The sequence below is a fragment of the Tachypleus tridentatus genome, chromosome 13 (assembly GCF_004210375.1).
Source record: "Tachypleus tridentatus isolate NWPU-2018 chromosome 13, ASM421037v1, whole genome shotgun sequence".
NCBI lineage: Eukaryota > Metazoa > Arthropoda > Merostomata > Xiphosura > Limulidae > Tachypleus > Tachypleus tridentatus.
In genome coordinates this window covers 59,102,067-59,125,517 of record NC_134837.1, presented here as the reverse complement: position 1 = coordinate 59,125,517, position 23,451 = coordinate 59,102,067, and the positions used below count along the sequence as shown (strand labels likewise).

Sequence of the window (23,451 nt, the reverse complement as noted above, 5' to 3'; positions counted from 1 at the left end):
AATAACTTATATTTGTTGCTTTTGTACAAAGTGTCCCTTGATTTCACTTTCATTGATGAGCTAGAATAACTGTTATGTTTGTTGCTTTTGTACGAAAAGACACCTAATTTCACTGTGATTTGTGCCTTAGAAGAACTGATGATTGTGATTTTCTACAAAATGTCATCTGATTTCATTTTATTCGGGGAACCAAAACAACTTACATTTGATATATTTGTGGAAAATATCACCTGTTTTTATGTTGATTGCTGAACCAGAAGAATAGTAATATTTGTTGCTTTTGTAGAAATATCATCTAATTTCACTTTGATTAGTGAACTAAAAAATTGTTATGTTTGTTGCTTTTGTACAAAATGTCACCAGCTTCCATGTTGATTTTTGGACTGAAAGAACTGTTTTCTTTGTTGCTGTTGTAGAAATATCCCCTCAATTCACTGTGATCTCTTAACTAGAAGAACTCTGATGTTTGTTGTTTTTGTACAAAATGTCACCTGCTTTCATGGTGATTGTTGAAGTTGAAATAATTTTATGTTTGTTGCTTTTATTTAAAATGTCACTTGGTTTCTTTTTGATTGGTGAATTAGAACTGTTATGTATGTTGCCATGATTGGTGATGTAGAAGAACTGTAACATATGTTGCCGTGATTGGTGATGTAGAAGAACTGTAACATATGTTGCCGTGATTGGTGACGTAGAAGAACTGTAACATATGTTGCCGTGATTGGTGATGTAGAAGAACTGTAACGTATGTTGCCGTGATTGGTGATGTAGAAGAAATGTAACGTATGTTGCCATGATTGGTGATGTAGAAGAAATGTTATGTTTGTTGCTTTCGTGCATAATGACATCTGCTTTCATGATGATTGTTGAACTGTGATGTTTGTTACTTTTTCAACAATGTCACCTGATTTTACTTTGATTTGTAAGCTTGAAAGACTGTTATGTATGTTGCTCTTGTAAAGCATGTCACCTACTTTAATGTTGATTTATGAAGAGGAAGAACTGTTAGGTTTGTTTCTTTTGTACAAAATATCTCCTGCAGTCATATTCATTGATAAAATGGAATTACTGGTTTCCGTGTTACTTTTATAGAAATGTCACATGCTTTCAGTTTGCTTGGTGAACTGGAAGTGTTATGTGTGTTATATTTGATACATAGTGGTTATAAATTTCATATATTTAAAAACTACTAATTTATTCTACATATATTTAGCAATTATTTAATTTTTTTTGTCATTTTGTAAGTTTTTTTTTATTATTTCATTATTTAGATGTGTTCCTTTGTATAGAGGTAGACTCTTATGGACATTTCTTCAAGAAAGCCAAAACAAAAACATTGAAAAATAGTGTAGAACCACAATTTAATCAGGTATTGTTGTTGTTTTGTGTAGTTTACTTGGCTGATGAGAATCATTTGTGATATATATATATAAGGAATTTCAGTTTGACACATTAATCTATTTTAACAACAAAATTTGAAAATTAGTTACTTTAGGTGTGCTGTGAAAAAAACTACAAAATACATCAGCATTGCAACGAAGACAACACAAATATACTAAACGTAATGCAAGAAATCATAGTATAGTAATAAGTTATTGCATTTAAAATATTAAGCTAACTGAAGGAACATAGAGAATTTGCAGTTGGTTTTTATTTAATTATTTTATTTTAGATGAACCTAATGTTTTCCAAAAACACAGGCCAAGTTTTTCAATGTCATGAGTTCTAATATTTTTGTGTTTTTTAGATATTTAGTATGCATTAAAAAAATGAACTGACAATGATTGCTGAACTATAGTGTTTCAAATAGAGAGCGAGACAATACTTATGGATTCATGGAAGAACATAGATATGTGGCATTGTAATTAAGACTATCATGTTTAATATCTATTGGCTTTGGTCTCGCTTTCTATTCACAGTAGTTTAAATTATTATTGTAATTAAACTTTCCTTATGTGTTTTTTTTCTTTAACATAAAATATAAAATGTATCTGATGAAATTTATTAAACTATTCAAGGACTTTGTTATTGAGCTGGAGGGGTCACAGACTCTGAGAATTTTGTGCTATGAAGACCATTCTAGTCAGGGAAATATCCTTCGAGGAAAGGCAGCTCTTGAACTAAGTCGATCATGGCTCACAGACAAATTTCAAGAAAAGTCAGTCAGCCTACAAGAGGTAAAGATTTTGTTTTTAAGAATAAACATAGATCTTGCTAAGTTTTTTTTATGTGAACAGTTCTGTATTATATGAAAGTTGTTGCAATAAACAATTTCCTTGGTGAACTAGTGGTAAGATGGTGCTTCAGTACTCTTCTGTGGATTAGTTTCTTGTGTAATAATTAATTAACCAATCAGTTAATTAACTTTCAACTGTATGCTGTGTTAAAGTTCATATCTTGGCATTATTTCATTGAAATATAGTACTGTGCAAAAGTGTAGGACGAGAAGATATTTTGTCGTTATTTTCATTCGATGGGGTTAATTCTTCCATGCCATTACAGAATGTAAATTTTAACAATGGGAATGTTTTACTGATCCTTGTTGACAACTTAATGAACCAGCACGAGAATACTTATCATTCTTTAGAATTTCAATATACTTGTTACCAAGGGCATGTTGTAAGATTTCTGCTTGAATGAACATGCTGATCAAATTTCAAGCTTGAAATAACTGTTGTAGTACACCATGCAGTGTCTTAACTATATAGAAAGAAGCTAGCAAGAAACTATCGTATGGTACCAATATATACTAGAATAAATTTTTTTGATAGCATTCTACAAATAAACTTTGATAAAAACAGTATTTAACACTATATATATTTTGTTGTCATGCCACAACCCAAAAAAGAGAAGAGAAAACTCAATAGAGCAGAGAGTTTGCATAAAAGCTTTATGTGTTGCTAACTGGACTCTGACAAATTGCTGCAAGCTTCAAGTGCTTCTCAGATACTGTCAAGTACACCCTAGATCATAAGACCAAGATAAGTAAATTTGAAAATGGAAAAGGAAGAGGCAGAGCATCTAAACTCACTGATATTATTTGGTATCTTTTTTTTTGTGCAGCCTTTGGAACACAAGCAGAAGATAAACAGTCATTTACAAATGACAGAAAAGTCTACAAATCTACAGTATCAAGAATACTTGATGAGAATGGAATATTTTGTCATGTAGCAGTTAAAATACTTTTACTTCATTTTCATATATTGTCAAGAGACTGAAATTTGCCAAAAGATACAAAACTGGACTGTCAGTTAGATTAACTGTGATGGTTGAAAAAGGGTGTTATGGATGGATAAGTCCAAGTTTGAAATATTTGATTCATAGTGTAGGTTTACATCTGGCAGAAGAAAGGAGAAAGATACTTTAATGCATAGCACCTTCCATGAAGCATGGGGAAGGCAGCATAATGGTTTGGGGGTATTTTTCTTCTGAAACAATAAGAGATATTTGGAAAAATAGGTAAAATAATGGACTAATGCAAACACCACCATATACTGATCAATCATTGTATATAAAATGCTTTGCATGTTATCAGTAAAGGATTTAACTGCAAAAACAGATAATGACCCCAAACACTCATCCAACCTACGTAGAAATTACTTACCCAATAAAGAAACTACTGGAGTCATTCAAATGATGTAATTTTCCCCACAGAGCCCCAATCTCAACCCAGTTGAATAAATCTGAAATTTGATAGATTAAAAATTTGACAAATCAAAAAGTTACTTCCAAAGGAACTTTATGAGAGTGTATTAGAGACATTTGGAGTAACATACCAAAGGACACTTTGATTAAATATGTTGCAACAATGCTTGAAAGAGTACTTGTAGTTATTAAAGCAAAATGGGGACACATAAAATATTAACTGTTTGCTGAACTCATGCACTTGGACTGATTCTGTTGTACTAATGTGAATATTAATAAAATGTTTCATTTGTAACATTTGTAACTTTTATTGTGTTTTGAAAGTAATCTGAAATATAATTCTTGACTTTGTCATAACACGTTTGCACAATACTGTAGATGTTCTGTATTTTTGAACTATTGTAAAGTTTGTTTCATCTCATTGCTTTTAAGAAGATTTCTATGACAACATCATTTTAAGTTGTATTTGTATATATTGGTATTATTTAACAAAAATTTTCAATTTTGAACTAAAAATGTTTTACTTTTGGATTAAAAAGTTTGCATGGTGTGAATTCAATCATCAATTATTGTTGTAGCTGTACAATTAGTACAAGAAAATTATCAGGTGAATCCTCTGAAGAGTAAATTTTTGTCAAAGGAAAAATTGAAGCAAGTCCTGGTAAATACTTATACCATCAATAAGGTCTTTAGAGAGCTCCATTCCTTATTAGTAAATAATCTTGTTTTGAAATCTGGTGGAAAACAGCATTGAACCAAGTCAATATAATTTTTTATATTAGATGAATTCATCAGGTGATGAGAAGTTGCATTAGACTGAAAAATTCTTTCACTAATGGTTAAGTCTTCATCATAACTTCTCGCTTGTGATTATAAAACAGTTTTAATTTCCAAAAGGAAAGTCACAATAACAAAATGCCAATGTTTTTTGTTTTGTTTTTTGTTATCCTGCTGCATAAAACCTTTTGTCTCTGTTCAGTTATCAAAATCATATGAAAACACATTCTTATGCCCCTATTCATTTCCAGTACATGCTGACTTTAAGTATCAAGTTTATTCCACCTGAAATGATCCCAAGAGAGATACCTTCAGCAAAAACTGTTGGAATGTTTGGTGTTAAGATACAGCAAGTGTGCAAGTAAGATAAATTTCTAAGGTTATCCTTTTTTTTTGTTTGTTTAATTTACAATTATATATAAGTATATATTCTAGTAATTCGATCCAATTAAAGAGAGAGGAAGAAGAAAAATATAAACATATGGTTGGAATGGATAGGGAATCAACTAAAACTAATAGGGTGCTTAGTGTTAGAATTATTGCTGTTAATACCTATTCTTAATTGTATTAAAAGTTAGTTAAATACCTTTAGCCAGATTGGATAAATTTATTCAACTTTGTCCTACCATAATTCATTAAACTATGATATTTAATAATAAAAAAATGCTTAAACTTCAAAAAGAAAAGGGAATGTAAATATATAATAATTGTAGTTAATTTTATAATTTTAAATTTTTGTCTGTTTTTGTATTAGAATCATCTCATAGAGCTGATGCATATTTGTATACACATTGGATTTTTATTGTGATTTTCACCTTGCTATTCTAGAAGAGAGAAGAATACCGTACCCTTTATTATTACTAGCTGTATACGTGAAGTTGAGAAACGAGGTATGAATGAAGTAGGGATTTATCGAGTGTCTGGGTCAGCATCTGATGTTCAGAGACTCAAGAAGACGTTTGAAACAAGCAAGTGTTTTAAATCTAAATTATTTTTTTTTAATTCAGTGTTTTTACCATAGAACAGGGGTTCCCAACCTTTTGGCACTCGCGACATGAAAATGTAATTGATGAAATAAAATTAATGTTATCCCAAGCTACTTCTAACAAGGCTACGCGACTCCCCTGCCAAGGCTTTGCGACCCCCTGGGGGGTCGCAACCCACCGGTTGGGAACCCCTGCCAATATATGGACCATTTCTACTTTATAGACATGTTTTCTGTAACTGATTAAGTAGCAGGTTGCTTGTGAATTCATGATTCTTGGTCAATTATAAAGTATGTCACACACAAAATGTCATCTATATTCTAATTACTGAAGTAAACTCATACAAACTCATTATTTGTATATATATTACTTAGAAAGTGAGTGAGTTTTAAGTAATCTTTGGTCAAATCCTAACACTAAATGTTGTAACAGGTAAGTAAAATTACATTATATGTAGTGAATGGTATGTAAACAAGTTGATAATCAGAAGAATAAGAAATATTTTCTTTTACACATTTAAAAGCATTGTTTTTTAGTTCTCTTTAATGTGTCTGTTTTAATGATAATGTTGTTATTGTATATCGTAATTTCTTCTCTGTTTTGTTTAATGTATTTTGCAGTTAGCTAAAATAACATGTTTGAAAGAAGTTTAGATCTTTTATATATTTTAATAGCTATTATTTTATGTTCATTTGTTCACATTTTACAAATTTTTGTGTTATAATTCTACAGTGGTGTAATCTGCAAACGTTTTTAGTACTGTCATTGTATATTCTAAAAACTACTCTATTTCTTACTTCTATTATTGTGTGTTCTAAAAGATACTCTTTTGTATTTAACTTTACTGTTATTTATTTTAAAAGCTTTTTTATTCTGTTTAATTCTACCACTGTTTATTCTAAAGCATTCTCTGTTTTCTTTGATTGTTCCGTGGTGTATTCCAGAAACTTCTTTTTTTCATTCATTGATATCAGCAAAAAAAATTCCAGGTTTTTATATTTCCTAAATATAGAGGTTTACTTATAAGTCTAGAAGTTAATAACCACATATACTGGTGCTTAACAAATTTAAAAATGTTCATTAAGTGTTTGAATTTTAGTTTGTTGTTTTTCCTATTTAGATCTCTATGAGGCAGAACAATTACTTAAAGAAGTTGATATTCACACAGTGACTGGTCTCTTGAAGTTGTATCTCAGAGAACTGCCAGATTCACTATTCACTGACAGTCTTTACAATATGTTTTTTGAAGCTTTCAGTAAGTTGCGAATTGTAAAATAACTTCAATGATGCTATAAAACTAGAACCATTCTGCATATCATATGTCAAACATACAGTTTGTATACACATAGAATATTGTGAAATGTCATTTTTATGCTTTAGATATTTAAGTTATTGTAATAAGTGAAAATATTTCAGCATCATTTTCTTATAATACTTTATACAGTGTATCATATGTTATAATAAATACATGTAAATTTGTGTTCATTTTTATATTGTTGATATATGAGATTTTCAAAATTCACATGTGGTGATGTATATCTGAAACACCAATCTGTAAATTTCTGTTCTTCAACTGATCTACATTTTAGAAAAACATAATAAATACTTTCCTACCTTTATCAGAATTAAGTGTGTAATAAATATATTTATACTAAAGCAATTTGATTTTGATTGTATTTAGGATATATATGTAGTCTACCTGACCAGTTGGTAAAATATTAAGGTAACATTACTCATCCAGTACTCAGGTTGTTTCTTTTGAGCATGGAATAATATAAATTGCATGTTCTTGTTTAAATAACATGATAAAATATGAACTGAGGCCTATTCTGAAAAGTCACTACCAGTTGGTTGGCAAAATACTGTACATGCACATCACTTTTCTTCCAGTTCTAACAGTTTTTGTGTAAAAGAAAGTTGGCTTACTTTTCTATTTTATTTTTATCAGTTGTAGTTTCACATAAGATGTGAAGAATGTATTAAGAAAATCTTTGATATGCTTCTTAGTCATAAAGATTTCATTCTCAAAACATGGAACCACTGATAAAGGGCACTAGGTAGAAGTGTAATTTAGATTACACTTGAATGTGACAAGGCATTATATGTTGGTTTGAATTCAGAATCTCAAAACACACAGCAAAAACAACTTGCAGGACACATTGTGTTATTAACAGGAGTGATAATTTAGCAATTTGCCACCCTCTGTAGCTCGAACTGTGTAATCCAAGCTGTCACTTATATTCAGTGGATATACTCTATTTAACCTGTACTTCACCTACCAAATTTCAAGGCAGTGCATTAAGAAATATACAAGATACAAAATCTCCAACTTTGATTGAATTTCTTCCCGTTTTGTTTTCTTTGCACTGAAAATGTTAAAACTTTATTTGACAAAAAAATATACTTCACTTTCATGAATTTTTTCAAATTTGGTACATTGATATATATTTACAACCTACCATTAGATGTCAAATTTAGTCTGAATATAAGCTTTATGTGCAAAGCTATTGAATAAGCTGTCAGTCAAAAATTTTACTATAGCTTCACCTGAGCTGGACCAGTTTTAGGTTTTGTCATTTGGATTAAATACTTCTCATTTAGAGCAGGAAAACTATAGAATAAAAGCACATGCAGACACATAAGTGTTGGTTATGCCAAGCTCAAGTTTTCAAAAGAATCATATGGGTGGATAGTTATTATTCATTGCCAAATTTTAAGCATTTTATGAAACTATTCTAATTAAAGAGCATTTGGTATTGCATTGTATTAGCTTAAGCAATTACCATAAATAATGATGCTTGATACAGCTGAACTGAGTGATTGCGGGATATGACAAGAAACTGTTAACCTATTTTGCATGGCATTACTATAAAGGAAGTGATGTTGTTCTTCCCTTGGTCTCTTAGGCAAAGTTCTTGAGGCTTATCTTTGACTGTAAGCTGACCTTTGTTTCACATATCAAGTAGCTACATGTCATGTGTACAAGGGCTCTGAACATCCTCTTGTCCTCTCTTCCACCTCTTGGGTAGGAAATCCATGTTCTATACTAAAGATCTATCATGTTCTCATTTGAATCAAACTAGACTATAGATATCTGCTCTATTGTTCTGCCAGAACTTCAGCCCTTGAAGATGTTGGACTCCGTTCACCATCTGGGGCTTCGGCTATACACAGTTGCTTTCCACACTTCTCCAGTCGAGAGTTTGTATACTGAGTCTCATGAACCTCTTCTTCACCTCTGCCACTTACAGCTTTCTTTACTGTATGCTTCCAAACTTTAATCCTTACCACAGCATCCCACCTGAGGTTGTGTTTTCCTTCCTCAGTGTGCTGTGTTTTTTCAGAATAGATGGTCTGCCATTCTTCCTTTTGGTCTTCATGTCCAGGCACAGCTGACTAAATTGGGTCTGTTCTTGGATGATGTTGCTGTCTCCATTGATCAGACATTCTTTATTTATCATTGTAATTCAGTGTTGTAGATACTCTAAATATACTATTTGAATATATCTTTATGATTTGCTTGTATATTCATTTTGCATTGGAAAGGGCTGATACATAAAATTTCTAAAAGCAATCAATTTTATGTGGTATTACAAAACTTGCATAATACCAAACAGTGCCAAAATATATTTATATTTGTTGTTCCATCCTGACCTTACATCATTTGTGGTTTTTGCATAACTCACTGATTTGCATACTCAAAATTATTTTAATATAATGTACTCAACCCTGTATTGGGCCTAAACAGTCAGCCAAATAACTATAAATTAATAAGAAGATTTTATGGTAATGTAATAAACTGTTTTGAAAATTTGATTGTTTAAGTAATATATATACATTTGTTTTTGTGTTTCCTCTGTCTTATTTTTCTTATATGTGCACTTCACAGGTCTAAAAGATCAAGAAGCGAGAACGAAAGGACTTTTGTCATTGTTCCATTCTCTTCCATCAATCAACCAGGGAGTCATCAGAAAACTTCTTGATCATATGGTTAAGTAAGTGTCTTTATCAAGCATTCAAGTAGTTCATCTTATGTACTTCAAATATTTTATATATCTACTATAAGATAGTTAAAAATTGTTAATTTAAAAATAGGAATAGGGTTTGTCTTAAAAATACAGAAACATGCTGAATAAAATTCAAGGATTACATTTTCAAGTCTATAACTCTGGACTCTATACAAACTGGACAGGAAATAGTGTCAACATTATTTTTTCAAGCTACAAATCCCTACTGTGACTCCATGTCAACAGTACTTATCCAAAAGAATACATCAAATATTTGAAAAATAAAAACAGTAGCTAACAGTGATGATTATTGCACTTTCACAAAATGATTACAACTTATTTTATTATTGTAGCAAAAAAAAATTGTTTTGTCAGTGATTTGGGGTTATTTTAAGAGTAGAGAAAAAAATTATAATCTTACTTTAAACAGTTGTAAGTGACAAAAAAGAATGATAATGAACTCATTAGTTACCAAACGTAATATTGTTTTTGTAATTGTAACTAAGATTCTGGATGTTTTTTCTACTATTATCATGAACTTTAATTTTTATTTTGGGACTTGTAACATATATGTATTTTTTTGTCAGATGGCTTTTAGCTTTTTTCATTTTTTTATAAATATTTAAGTTGTAATGAATTAAAATATTTTCAAGATAAAAACTCTTTTGGACTCTTTATTTTTTTCCCCTTTTGTTTGAGATCAGATTTTAGGCTCCATACTAAATCTTCCATCAGGTGAACATTTCCTCAAAAAAAAGTTAAAGAAGTAAAGTAAAATGCATTTCTCTCTTTTTAATATCTTTCTGCATTTTTTAGCATTGTAAATATTTCATTTTAAAGCAGTTTTTTTTTCTAATATTTGCAATAGGGTTAACCAGCATGAAAACCACAATAAAATGTCACTACATAACTTAGCCACAGTATTTGGCCCAAATGTCTTGAGACCAGGTGATCACTCTATCAATTCAAAATCAGCAGACATTCTTACAGCAAGCACTGTGGATGTTATGGCTCAGGCAGGAATTCTGTATTTTTTCTTGAAAAAACAAGAAGCTGGGCTTCTTTTAACTGTCGAATCCCCTAAATGAAGCTCTATTTTTCTATTGTATTTTCAGATGTGTGAATAAATATATGGTTTTATTCAGTTTCAGTGTGTGTGGGTAACAGCAGAAAGCTTTGATAATTCCATCTTCAAACAACCAAAATAAATTTCATACTTTTTCATAATATTTATTTTATGAATTTCCGGAAGTATTATGCATATTTCCTTTTTTTGTCAAAGAAGTTAATTTAACTCTCTGATGCTAAAGATCAAAGCATTTGAAAGTTTAATCATAATTACTTAATACAAGTTTGAATTTTAAACTCAGAAAATCAAATTTTTTTTCAAATTGGCTAATTACTAATAAATGTCTTTCTCTCTGGTTTGTAAGCTGTAATTTGTAATATAAAAACAGATGATAAAAAATGTCATTTTTCAACAGGAATTCACTGGATATTTTTCACAGTCACATTTTTTTGTGAATTGTGTTTCTGAATGTTTGTAAAATCTTAGCACATACTTTTATGTGTGAGGTATACTAAAACAGAGTTAATTTGATTGTATTATTCAATGAAGTAATCAGTAGTAAAGCAACAATTTTCAAGTGTAATGAATAACACTTAGAATTAATGATTCTTATTATACACTGTGTTCATTTAAACTTTGATATGATTTTTTTCCCCTTTGTTGTGCTCACTGTTTCAGCAAATCTTAGTGTATCTTTATTTGTTCATTTTGTGGTTGGCATATTGTTTCCTCCTCTCACCCTTCTCTGAAGAAGTTTATGAAACACATGATAAGAGATACTTGAAAGATCCTGTACAAGTCAGTAAACAAGAATATTTAGTTTATATATATATGTGTGTGTGTGTATTTTTAAATTATGAATGTATATACGTGTATATGTGTGTGTGTATATATAAATGTATATATAATTCAAAATATTTTCAAGATTTGATATTAAATTCTCCTAGCTAATTCTTTTGAGTAAAGGAACTTGTTAAATATTAAAGTACATGAGTGAATATTGCTTTCTGCATAATTTTTAACAAGAATTTGCATAGAAAACATTTTGGATTTTATATTCTCTATTCATCATTTACTATTTGGTCATAATTGTACAAATTCTAGAAAGTGTCTGAGCTTTGATAAATTTATACAACGAATTATGCTTTTGCTATAAAAAATGTACTATTTTATAATGTATGGTGTGTAGAAAAAGTAATGTTTTTAAATGTCCAATTTCTTAAATTTTTTTTATAAAAAAGATTGTTTACAAGCATTTTTTGACACATTTGGTATAACTGATTGACATTCTAAACCATAGTACTCATATTTAGACTTTTTAAGATTGCTATGTCAATGTATGTCTTCCTGTCTTAATACATATCAAGTTTAAAATATATTTACACCAATTCAGCAGTTTTGTTTCTATCTATAATGAAACTAGTTCTCAAATTGTATGATATTCTAATTTATAATTTCATATATTTTTGTGTTTTCCAATATACATTCTTTATAAAAATAAAAAATGAAAATATTACAATATTTTTCTAAAATTAGATTTTAGGCAAGCTTTTGCATTGAGAATTTTATTTTTTCAGTTCCAATTTATTTTAAAAACAATTCTGTATTTATTAAAATTTTATTTTTTTTAATCATGATTAAATTAGCTTTGTACTAACATTGTAATATTTAAATAATTTGATCTTACTCTTGGGTAAATAAAAAATGTTTTACTTACACCAGTTGAAAATAACCTCCTCTAAACTACAAAATCATTATCTTTACAGCAGCTTTTAGTATGTAATTTCAATGGGTCTTTGGAGAGCATGTTCTTCTCTATATTTCTTTATATTTTTTATTTTCTTAAATCATATTTCAGAAGATAAGTTAATGCTTTTGAATGAACATTTTTGAATTAGCAGAAATGATGGAGAATATGATTATAACACATTTTATAGTTTTAATGTATAGCTCTTTCCTATTGTTATTTGTGTCAGATTCTGTAGAAATTGTATACAAGCTACATTTAATTTAAGCAATTCCTTAATTTTATGTTAGTTGATGTTATGTTTGTTGTGTTATTAATGTAATAAAATTGACTATTCATAGATTAACAATCTTACATCTATAAATTGTATATGATTATGTAAGATTGTCTCACTCTGATTAAATTTAATGTTGAGCATAAAAAAATGAATTTTAGTTTTTTAAATATTTGGTTTTGTTTTCCACTTTTTTTAATGAGATAACTTTAATTTTTGCATAATCTTTTTGTTGAAGAAGTGACTTGAGAATGTGCAAAAGCTTGTCCATACATATTTAACTTTGTAACATGCTGTAGTGCAGACTGAAGGAACAGACCAAATACAAATATTTTTTCATTTGCAAATTATATTTTTCAAACAACAGAAATTAATGATAGCAAACCAAAAGTTAATTTTAATATGCAAAATAGCATATAAAAACAATACCAATAATATGGATAGCCCAATAAACTGAATGTAGTTCCTCTTGTTATTGTATTCCTCAGAACACATCATTGCTTTGAATAAAATGCAATTTCTGATGTGACTGCTTGGTTTTGTGGAAGGGATTCATGGTTAAGATTGGAAGATGGGTTGAAGTCTTTCTTGCACTCCTCCAAGGCCTTGTCTGGCAGCTCTACCCTAGTTTATGAGTATGACTATGTTTTTTCGTGGAAGCAATCAGTGGAAAATATATCCCATATATTTTCCATATTCTTCAAGAAATTCACCATGAACCTTTGAACAATACATGTCTTAACCCCTTAGCCGTGGAATGTGCCATATGGTGTGATTCTAAACTGACAAGCAATTGCGGAACACACCACAAGGTGTGCTTTTAATTTCGTTAAAGCAACAGCCTGCAGAACATATGCAGTTTATTACTAAGTTGTGATTGGTTGATATTTTATTTCCACTGATATGACATGCTCAAAACATGCTGGATTACTTTTTAGAAATTACATGCAATTTTCTTTTATATATAGTAATTTTTATACAAAAATTTAAAAAAAATATATAAAATTCTGTGAAAAAAACTACATAGCTAGCTAAGGGGTTAAGGGGCTTTTCCATGGAAAGTTTCATTCTTTGCTGCATTTGACATCACACTCCATAAAGTGGTAAGCCTTTGAACTAGAGTTCCAAATATAGTCTGTTGAGGTTCCAGAACATTTTCAGATCTAGGTATCTTGATTTATTTAGCACTCAATGTGTAAGAGGAAATGAAACTGGGAGGAACCTTGTAGGTATGACATTCATTTGGTTCGTACACATATCTTTACCAGAATTTTTTTTTCCTGTGTTTAACTATTTGGATTGGCTGACATACTTTACAACCCAATCGTTACCTAGCTTAATTATTTCAAACTGCAAGTCCTCAACACTAACATACTCTGTCTCAATTGGATGACCATCAATCATCACTTTATGTTGGTTATTTGAAGCTCTGAATCAGTGATCTTGCCTAAACCATTTAGATGAGATCCAAAACTGTCATTCACAAGGATTAAACCTGACTAAGTGTTGCCATTTTTCTCTCTACTTGGTTATAGGCCAGTGGTGGCACCAAGATATTTTTGTTGGGGGGCTGAGGTAAACTGCAGAGGGGCTCCCAAAATGCCATCAATATGAAGTATAGATGATAAATTATAATAATGTAAATACCAAGGTACATTTCAGAAAGGTGTGCTATTTTGAACTGTGTTTTCAATGCAGTTTTTATTGGAAACTCACTTTGATTAATAATTCATTATTACAAATTAGAAATAATCTGTTTATGAAAATATGCGTACATGTAAAAGAGGAAGCTCACCTAAATTCCACCCAAGGTAATACATAATAATAAAGAAAATCAAGATTAGCTTAGATTGAACATTTAATATACCATTAAGAGTAAAGCTACAAATCAAAAGAAATATAACATAAAGACATAGTTTACATAGCAGAAACGAATTATCCCATGTGAAGTTAATACACTCTGAGGAAAAGTAAGGTCACTATCAGGCTAACTATCTTTCATCTTAATGAAGATGTTGAGTTCTAAGCAACAACAACGATTGTGTTTTCCATATTTTATGAATATATGTAGGTAACAATATTGAGGGGCTGAGGGGGAACTTGGCTCATTTGGGGGGGATTGAGGCCCCCCTGGCACTGCCTTTGTTATAGGCAAAAGAACCAGGCACTTTAGTGAGTATAATATATACATCCAAGTTATGGTTTATGCAATGCTATACTCCAGCTGTAAGAATTGTGGGAGTTCTAGGATTTTCATCTTGTCCAACATTAACACTGAGAACAAAAAATCCTTCAGAAAAGATATGAACAATTCATGACCAAAAAGATTTTTGAAGTATTGTGCATGAATGTGTGGGTTACTTATGTCATGCTTCCCACTATGAAAAACAGTGAAGGTATGTCTTCTATAAATGAGCACACAAGAATAAGTTTGTGGTTTTATGTTCATGCAGTATAAACTGATGCCATAAGTTGATGCCTCTGTGCAACTGTAAAAGCATGGTCTGGAAGATGCACTTTGTATTCCGTAATCCATGTGTATTAAGATTGGAGCTGGGATATTTTCCATAGTAAGATTGAAAGGGGCATGTGTCTTGTCATAAATGATTAAAAATTGAAGTGGTATCTGGAGTGAATCATGAGCATATTTCAAAATAAAATTGTGTGAGGCAAATGGAAAGTTGGCATCTGAATATATTTTACTCATTATGTTTTGACCCTCGGTGAAATTTAGTGAAACTGTGTTTTTGTGACATATTTCTTTTATATCATTTTGATGAGGCTGAAGTCTTAAATATGATGCACTATGGCTAAGCATAAAACCTATTTGTTGAAACATTTCAGATAAGTTGTCAAGAGTCTAACATGATTTGGGTTTCTCACTTTGACTCCTATCATTTGCCAATGCCCCCTAAAATGCAATTTTACAAATATCTTTCAAAAACTCAGGTTCATATACATCAATCAAAGGTCTTCCCTTTTGTTTTCTGTTAATTTTGTCATCTTTGTGTTTGATTTGACCAGCTTTTCAATTTCATTTTTAATTCTAAACAACACTTGTGCTCAGCTTCTGCCTGCAAATGTTTTAGGTTTGTTCCTTTTCTTTAATTTTAAGGTCAGCTTGGAGCTTTTCAAATTTTGATTGTCTTCATGAGATGACATACTACCATTGTTGGCTTTACATTGTGATTTTCTTCCTTATGTTAATCATATTCTCTTCAGTTTTGTCCTACTTTGGTCTTGTATGTTACTTTTGAAGCAGGCTGAGTCATTCTCTTTCATGATAGATTCATTGCTGGTTCCTGTTAGAATGTTTGAGGGCCTGACTATATTTGTTGAAGTTAAAATTTTTTTCTGTCTAGTATCACTTTCTGTGTCTGCTGAAGGTATGGTAGCCATATACAGCTTTTTAGATGGCATTGTGCTGTTCTCTTCAGTTCTGTAATGTAGATATTACTTGATAAGTGTCATAGGCCAACTGATGATTATTATTAATTGCATTTGTGTGTATAGTGCACTTTGTATTGCACATGCATTAAAATCTATCACTGCTTATAGATTTTTAAATTTTTCCATATATTAGCACACACTGCTGTCAACTCGGGTATATACATTTACACATTGTTAATGACTCCAATTCATAAATGGCCCTTAATTTGCCAGTTTTTTGTTTTTTTCTGGTAGCCTACTTTGGGAATTATTAAAAATGTGGAGTGTTTCTCAATGAAAGTTTTAAACAAATTAATAAAGATTTTAACATGTAGCTTATGGAACAAATATTCCATTCACTTAAGTTCCCTGATTTGTAATTTTCATTATTTTAAAATTGTTCATATGCTACTATTTTTGCACATTCTCATACTCTTTGGTTTGGATGAATGCTATCAATTCTTGATGAATGCTTACATACACAATGTAGTTTGTTTTTTATTATGGTTATAAACTTTTGTTTGTACTGTTAACTGGGAAACAGAAGTATTACTTTATGTAATAATGAAATTTGTGTATCTCCATTTAATTATAAAGCAATGAATTCTTTGTATTCTATGTAGAAGCCTAAGATAATAATTTTTGATGTATCCATCCATATAATATCCTTTCTTTCCACAGCCACAGGTAAAGAAAGTAAATTTGTGGTTATAATTTGTACTTTCTGAATGCATTATTGCATAGTTTGTGCTTATTTTTAACTACTTAAAAATAGTTTCAATTGTGTACATTTGTGTTGTGTATATATATATAACTTACCAAAATGGAAGGTAAAATCATTGTGTATCAGTTAAAATGGGAATAGGTTTACTAATTTGTAGGTATTCGTGAATTGTGTGTTTCCTGGATATTCATTTGCTTTGATTAATAAAATGTTTGTTTCTCATCATTCTGTTCTATTGGTATAACCCAGGACTTTATTTTTATTTGAAAATGATATTTTGTTGTGCTGAAATATAACAAGATATGCATTTCCTAACACAGTTTCATTATAAAATTTGTTAATATTACTACTAATCAGAAGTTATCTTGAAATATAAACAACATTTTGTAATTCAACTTCCCTTCTAGCATCATTTTAGTACAATTATAGTAGAATAATCATCTTAAAATATTTTCATGATGTTTTATTAACCATCTCTTCATATCATAAAAACAATTAAAGCAAAGTTTAACATCAAAAACAATAATAAGCATTAGGATGAATTTGGTTATCAGAAATTGATCATACAAGAAGTGAAAAATTTTAATATCTGAATATAAAATTCATAATTGCAACCTCAACAATAGAAACATACAAGACAGTATACAGCACACATTACTAAGTATGAGGTACTGAATTAAATATTAAATAAATTTTTGTGAATATTGGTAATGAGAAGATGCTTTGATAACACTATCTTCATTTTGATCTCCAAGATAACATGATGGAAAATCTAAACAACCAAACTAAACAATCAAAACTCAAGATATTAAATCTTAATTGCAAATGTTTAATAATTAAATATAGCCATATTGTTATAAAAATTTAACATCAAATTAACTATGAAACAAAATAGAAATTGAAGAAAGTAAAATTAGCATTAAAAAAATGTTTTATTGAAATTATATGCAGTGCTAGAAGGCTTGTTACATTGCGATGACACTTGAGACTGCTGATAACCTTCTATTAGAAATGAAATATTTGTATCAGTCACACACTACTATAACATTTCTTGCCTGCATATGTTGATTTGATATCTGTTGTGTGGTTTGTGTTATTGCATTGCAAGAAAACAAAAAAACTACTAGGTAAAATTATTTGAAACTAGCTGAAATTTCTACAGCTTGTGTAGCTTCTGCAAATAATGCACTTTTGGGATATGTTTTATAAATTTTCAGTTTTGAAAATATGAGAAGATTCAGTTATGATGTTTTCTTTTAGAATCAAATGTTCTTGTTTTTGTTGTAGATCTTAGTGTCTTCCTATATTCTTGTAAAACGTTTTTATAAAATTAAATTTTATCCTTGCTATAATTCAAAGAACAGCACAAATGATGTCACAGTGTGTATATGATTATTGCTGTACATTTAACAATTACTTTTTATAATACCAAAATTATAAGGAAGATAACCTTCTTAAATAAGTTTTTAACCACAAGGATTCATTTATAAGATGTATATCAATTTTATATTCAATTATATGCATATATATTTGCATTCACTTTACCCATTCAAGTAATTACTTAGACTGATTAGGCCCAATGAAAATGAGATGTAACATGATGGTTTTGTTGGGAAAATTAAATTTGATATAACAAGTGCAAAATAATTTAAGTCTATCTCACCTTGATGAAAACATTTGTTTTCTTGTTGTGCTTCAACATCATCACTTGAATGAAATACAAAATGATAGATTGAGCTTTAAAAAACAAAATCAGGACTGTAATAGTGGTAAAAATTGTTCATGAACATCTTTTTGAAATTCTAGCAACAAATTACCAAGCTTAGCTTTTATTACTTTCTTACAGTCTGTATACAAGTCTACACTGGACTTTTTTCAACTGTATAACCAAGCATAGCTTAGAGCTTTAATCATGTATTTAGACTGTTAGCCTTAATCATGTATTTAGACTGTTAGCCTTAATCATGTATTTAGACTGTTAGCCTTAATCATGTATTTAGACTGTTAGCCTTAATCATGTATTTAGACTGTTAGCCTTAATCATGTATTTAGACTGTTAGCCTTAATCATGTATTTAGACTGTTAGCCTTAATCATGTATTTAGACTGTTAGCCTTAATCATGTATTTAGACTGTTAGCCTTAATCATGTATTTAGACTGTTAGCCTTAATCATGTATTTAGACTGTTAGCCTATGGCTTCTCAAAATTGAGATATAAATTACATCACACCACAACAACAGTGACACTAAAAATGGATATAACTACACTCTGCATTTAAGCAAGTTAAATGTAACATTATTTTGATCAGAGATATTAAGAATGCTGAAGTATGCTCATAAAAAGAATCCAAAATTCACACAAGCTCTAATAATTTGTGTAAGAACATGCTAAAATCAAATTGTTTTTATTGCTTATACTAGTAATGTGCATGAATCAATATGTAGAATTATAAAAGGAATTTTCTCTATGTTAAAATACATTTATTGTGAGGATTCAGCCCTCTTACTGGAGCTGTTGTCGTTGTCTGGCTCTGTTATTTTATTATTTTTTAATTTGCGCAGCCCATCTAATGTTTACAACCTTATCTAAGCCAGTTTGTCTTGTTTATTGTATACCATTACACTTACTAGGACTACTTCTAAGTACTACTGAATTAAATATTTTACATTTATCTAACTTCTGTCTTTCTGCTTGCTGTAGCTCGTAAATGATCTACATGATGTTGAAATTCCTTAATACTTAACCTTGATCTCTTAGAGATAAATTATGATTCTTTCTTGGTAAGGCCCCCCCCTCAAGTGGCACAATGACATGTCTGCACACTTACAACATTGGAATCTGGGTTTCGATATTCGTGGTTGGTAGAGGACAGATAGCTCATTGTGAAACTTTGTACTTGATTGTAAACAAACACACTTTCTTGGGTAATACTTTTTTTACAAATTTGGAATTTTCACATTTAACTGAGTCTCTGTGTACTTAGTTTCACTCCTAAAATTTGAAGGCTTGGCCATGTACTGAACAATTTCTAGCCAGACTCAGATATCCTCTATCTTTTAGCTTAACTACACTAGCCTGATAATCAAAGTAATGCACACTGATTTGGGGTGTAATTTTGATGAAGTTAATGTATCTCTTATGTTAAACGCCAAGCCCTTGAGGTCAATTCGTGCCTTATATAAGAAATGTATTAGCAATGTTTACTAGTGTTATAGTTATAATACTTTCCTACCTTCTTGGTCATGTAATTCAGTCGTCTAATTTTATGAATTCATCACAGTCACATGTTCATCTATTAAATGAATCATTTCTCTACATATTTATCTCTGATATCTCATAACATAACGTCATATTTTTCGGACATCTTGCATCAAAACTAACGATTATTCACATCAACGAATTTTTGAACGTTACTAGTTCTTCTCATAAACGAACTAATAACCAAATATACTGCGGAAAAGGTATGTCTAAAAGATATTCATTTATCTCTGGTTAATATAAAATTTCCTTCTTCAGCAAAAACCAATACCTACCTTTGTTTTCTATTGGAACAATACATTTTCTCCAGTCACGACTCCTACCATTAGTAAAACAATGGTACTGGAAACCTACAGATTTATCTACTAGTAATATGCATAATTGATATACAACATATATTTACCTACATAATTTTCTATATATATATGCATGACTTATCCTACTTAACTTGATTTCAATTTCGAAAATAAGTCTGTCATGTCATTGAATGATTCAAATACATTATCTCCAACGTTATTAGTATTAGTATTCACTACCTTTATGTCACCCTGGCTTGTGTACAACTACTTGAGGATCAACCCTTACTCGTTTGCTCATAATTGTAGGGGTAACTTCTAGCTGAGTTGGTATAGAACCGCGTGATCTCAGGTTATAGTCATGGGTCATTATATCAACTTGTGTTGTCACAGGGTTTTTTGACATATTGTCTTCGTTTACTAGGACACTACTCTCACTACTAATTCGGTTGTTATTACTTCGTCACCTAGTTGCACTATCATTCTCCAACTCTAGAATTTGTGTCTTTGTTTCTATTATTTCCTCATCAACCTCAGTTTGTATATTTCTTTTTTGATCGTCTATTTTTGTTTCGTCAGCTGCACATTCATATCTACCTGGTTTTTAACCTTTTACTTTAATCTGTTAACACGCACTAACTCTTTATTTTTTCCATAGATCTCAAAATTGGTTGGGCTTATTTGCTTTAATCTAAATGGTTTCATATTTTTGCTAACTTTTTAATGTTTCCTTTCTTAACAAATGGGTGTATAACAACACTTTGTCCCATAACCTTTTGCCACTAGTCAAGATGTCAGAGAAATATAATTTTAAGGGTTTTAACAATTACTACGCCGTATATGCGTCAATATTAAAATTCATATTTTAATTCAATTTATACTTACCAGTGCCAACAAGAATTTATTGTCTGATTATCAAGGTTTTCTTTAATCATTTTCTCTCGAACAACTAGAAAGATATAACAAAAGTGAAATGCTCGAAATTGCCAAAATTTTAGAATTAGAAGTTAAAAAATCAATGAGAAAAATGATTTTTTTATTATTATATTATTAGAATAGTAGTCAATGATGATTTGTTGTCTAAAGAAGTGTTAGGGTAACACTAGCCAATCAGAGTTGACTAATAAATACAAGTTAGAAATCCAGCAAAACTCATGCACATTGAGCTTGAACACGCGTGTATCAAATCTGAGAAACGGCAAGCCCATATCGATTCTGAGAAAGTAAACGTTAAAAGGCCTAACAAGCTCGTATTGATGCCTAGAAAGAAATTAGACCGAAAGAAAGGGAAGTTAGACTCAACTAAGGTAAAAATGACAACTTTGAACTCAATTGACATATTTATATACCACGATTTAATGAAAATTAAGTTGATAAATATTTTCAATATTTTGACAAAGTTGTCCAAACCGAAAAATGTTCACTATTATTACAAAGTGTTTTAACTGGTAAAGCACAAGAAGCATATGGCGCTCTTTCTCTAGAATATTCTATGGTTTGTGATAAGTTAACGCAGCTATTCTCAAAGCATGTAAATTGGTACTAGAAATTTATTGCCAAAATTTCTGAAGTTATTGCAAGCAAGATAATCAAACTTGTATGGAATTCGACCATAAAAAAAAGGTTTATTTTGATCGATGGTATAATTCTATGCATATTGGAAACAGTTTCGACAAACTAAGACAATTATGCCTAATTGAAGAATTCAAACGCTGGGCAAGTGACGACCTTAAAACTTATTTGAATTTAAAGTAAGTTGAAACTACAGGAAGCAGCTTCTCTTTACAATGATTTCATTTTAACACATAAAGCCTTTTTCCTTAAAAGGAACTTTCTACCATTTCCATAAAAACCTGTCTGTCCAATCTAATAAAATTCAGGATTTTTCTAAAAATCCAACTTCTCTACTTTGAAATACTCTTTAGAGTCAGGGTAGAAGTTAATCAAAATAATCAAGGTCTGTCTACCATTTTTGTAAAAAACCTCGTCATGTTATATCCGATTGTTGTTGTTTTCAAATGAAAAGGAGGCAACATCCAGTGCATTCGTGTTCACATATGGATGTAGTTTCACTAGATAACCCAATGCTATTGACTTGGCCACTGATAAAAAGGCTGTGTAGTTAGAGAAAAATTTAGACCCTTTGTGCTTGTTGGCTTTGTGTCTTTGACAAATAACACTGTTTATGCCATACTCATACGTATTATACGTGACACTGGAGAGACTCAATCATTGTTGTTAGAAGATATACTGCTTTCCGATTTTAGTTTTGCCACTTGTTCAGAATATTGCTCAGGGTATTGAGGGTGGATTCGTCAATGTTCCTCTTCATAAAATTTATTTTACATCAGACTTAGTTTCGGGGCCAGTTGTGGTTGGAAAAAGACCTACTTTGTCAATTAAGGGTTCTTCATTATTGTTTGGAAACGATTTGGCTGAGGGAAAAGTTGTTATCGAACTCCAAATGATTAGCAAGCTGGTTACTGTTTCATCTAAGGATGACGCTGTCGAAAAGAATTTCGATGTGTGTTCTTTGGTGTGCTGTGACTCGAGTTCAGGCTAAGAAATTCAGCTAAAAACAAATTATAGACATGTGTTCAGAGAACGACGTTATAGATTTGTCACATACATATTTTAGGTTTGACATGGATCTTGTAAATGATTGTCCTACTGACAAGTCTGATGAGTGACAATGATAAACCTGGTGAATTTACATTTGCTAGAAGTAAACTGATCGCCGAGCAAGAAAAGGATCCGCAGATCGCTTCACTATTTAAATGTTCACTCCCGAAAGATGAACTGGAGAAAGCTCCTAATGGTTATTTATTCAAAAATGGTGAACTTATAAAAAAAATGGAGACCATTAGATGTACCAGCTTCAGAGGACTGGGCTATATTTTATCACATTGCTGTTTTTAAAGCATATCGTTTTGAAATATTGAGGATTGCCCTTAAACCCCCCTTGGAAGGCCACTTAGGTGTCAACAAGACAAGTGATAAAATTATGAGACATTTCTTTTGGCCAAAATCTAGGCAAGATGTTTATTGTTTTGTAAAACTTATCATACTTGTCAACTGGCTGGAGAAAACTAATAAGAAAATTCTTGGTCTCGTCTGAAACTTATCCTGTCTTTCGAAGAACTCCTTAATCGTGTGATTGTTGATTGTGTTGGGCCTTTATTTAAAAAAATAACATTTATTTGATCCACTTTCACGTACTATGTACGTTTATGATTAT

General features: G+C 30.5%; 1 protein-coding gene across 1 annotated transcript in view; it reads left to right on the top strand.

The window, feature by feature from the left end:
* The window catches only part of LOC143236287 (active breakpoint cluster region-related protein-like), a 99,887-nt gene extending 83,004 nt beyond the window's left edge, over nucleotides 1–16,883 (top strand). Inside the window, exons 17-23 of the mRNA XM_076474558.1 lie at nucleotides 1,272–1,369; nucleotides 2,019–2,177; nucleotides 4,674–4,783; nucleotides 5,251–5,390; nucleotides 6,529–6,663; nucleotides 9,298–9,403; nucleotides 10,284–16,883. Of these exons, the coding sequence (XP_076330673.1) occupies nucleotides 1,272–1,369; nucleotides 2,019–2,177; nucleotides 4,674–4,783; nucleotides 5,251–5,390; nucleotides 6,529–6,663; nucleotides 9,298–9,403; nucleotides 10,284–10,503 (968 nt within the window). The 3' untranslated portion in view covers nucleotides 10,504–16,883. The remainder of the gene's footprint in view (nucleotides 1–1,271; nucleotides 1,370–2,018; nucleotides 2,178–4,673; nucleotides 4,784–5,250; nucleotides 5,391–6,528; nucleotides 6,664–9,297; nucleotides 9,404–10,283) is intronic.
* The last annotated feature ends 6,568 nt before the right edge of the window (nucleotides 16,884–23,451 follow it).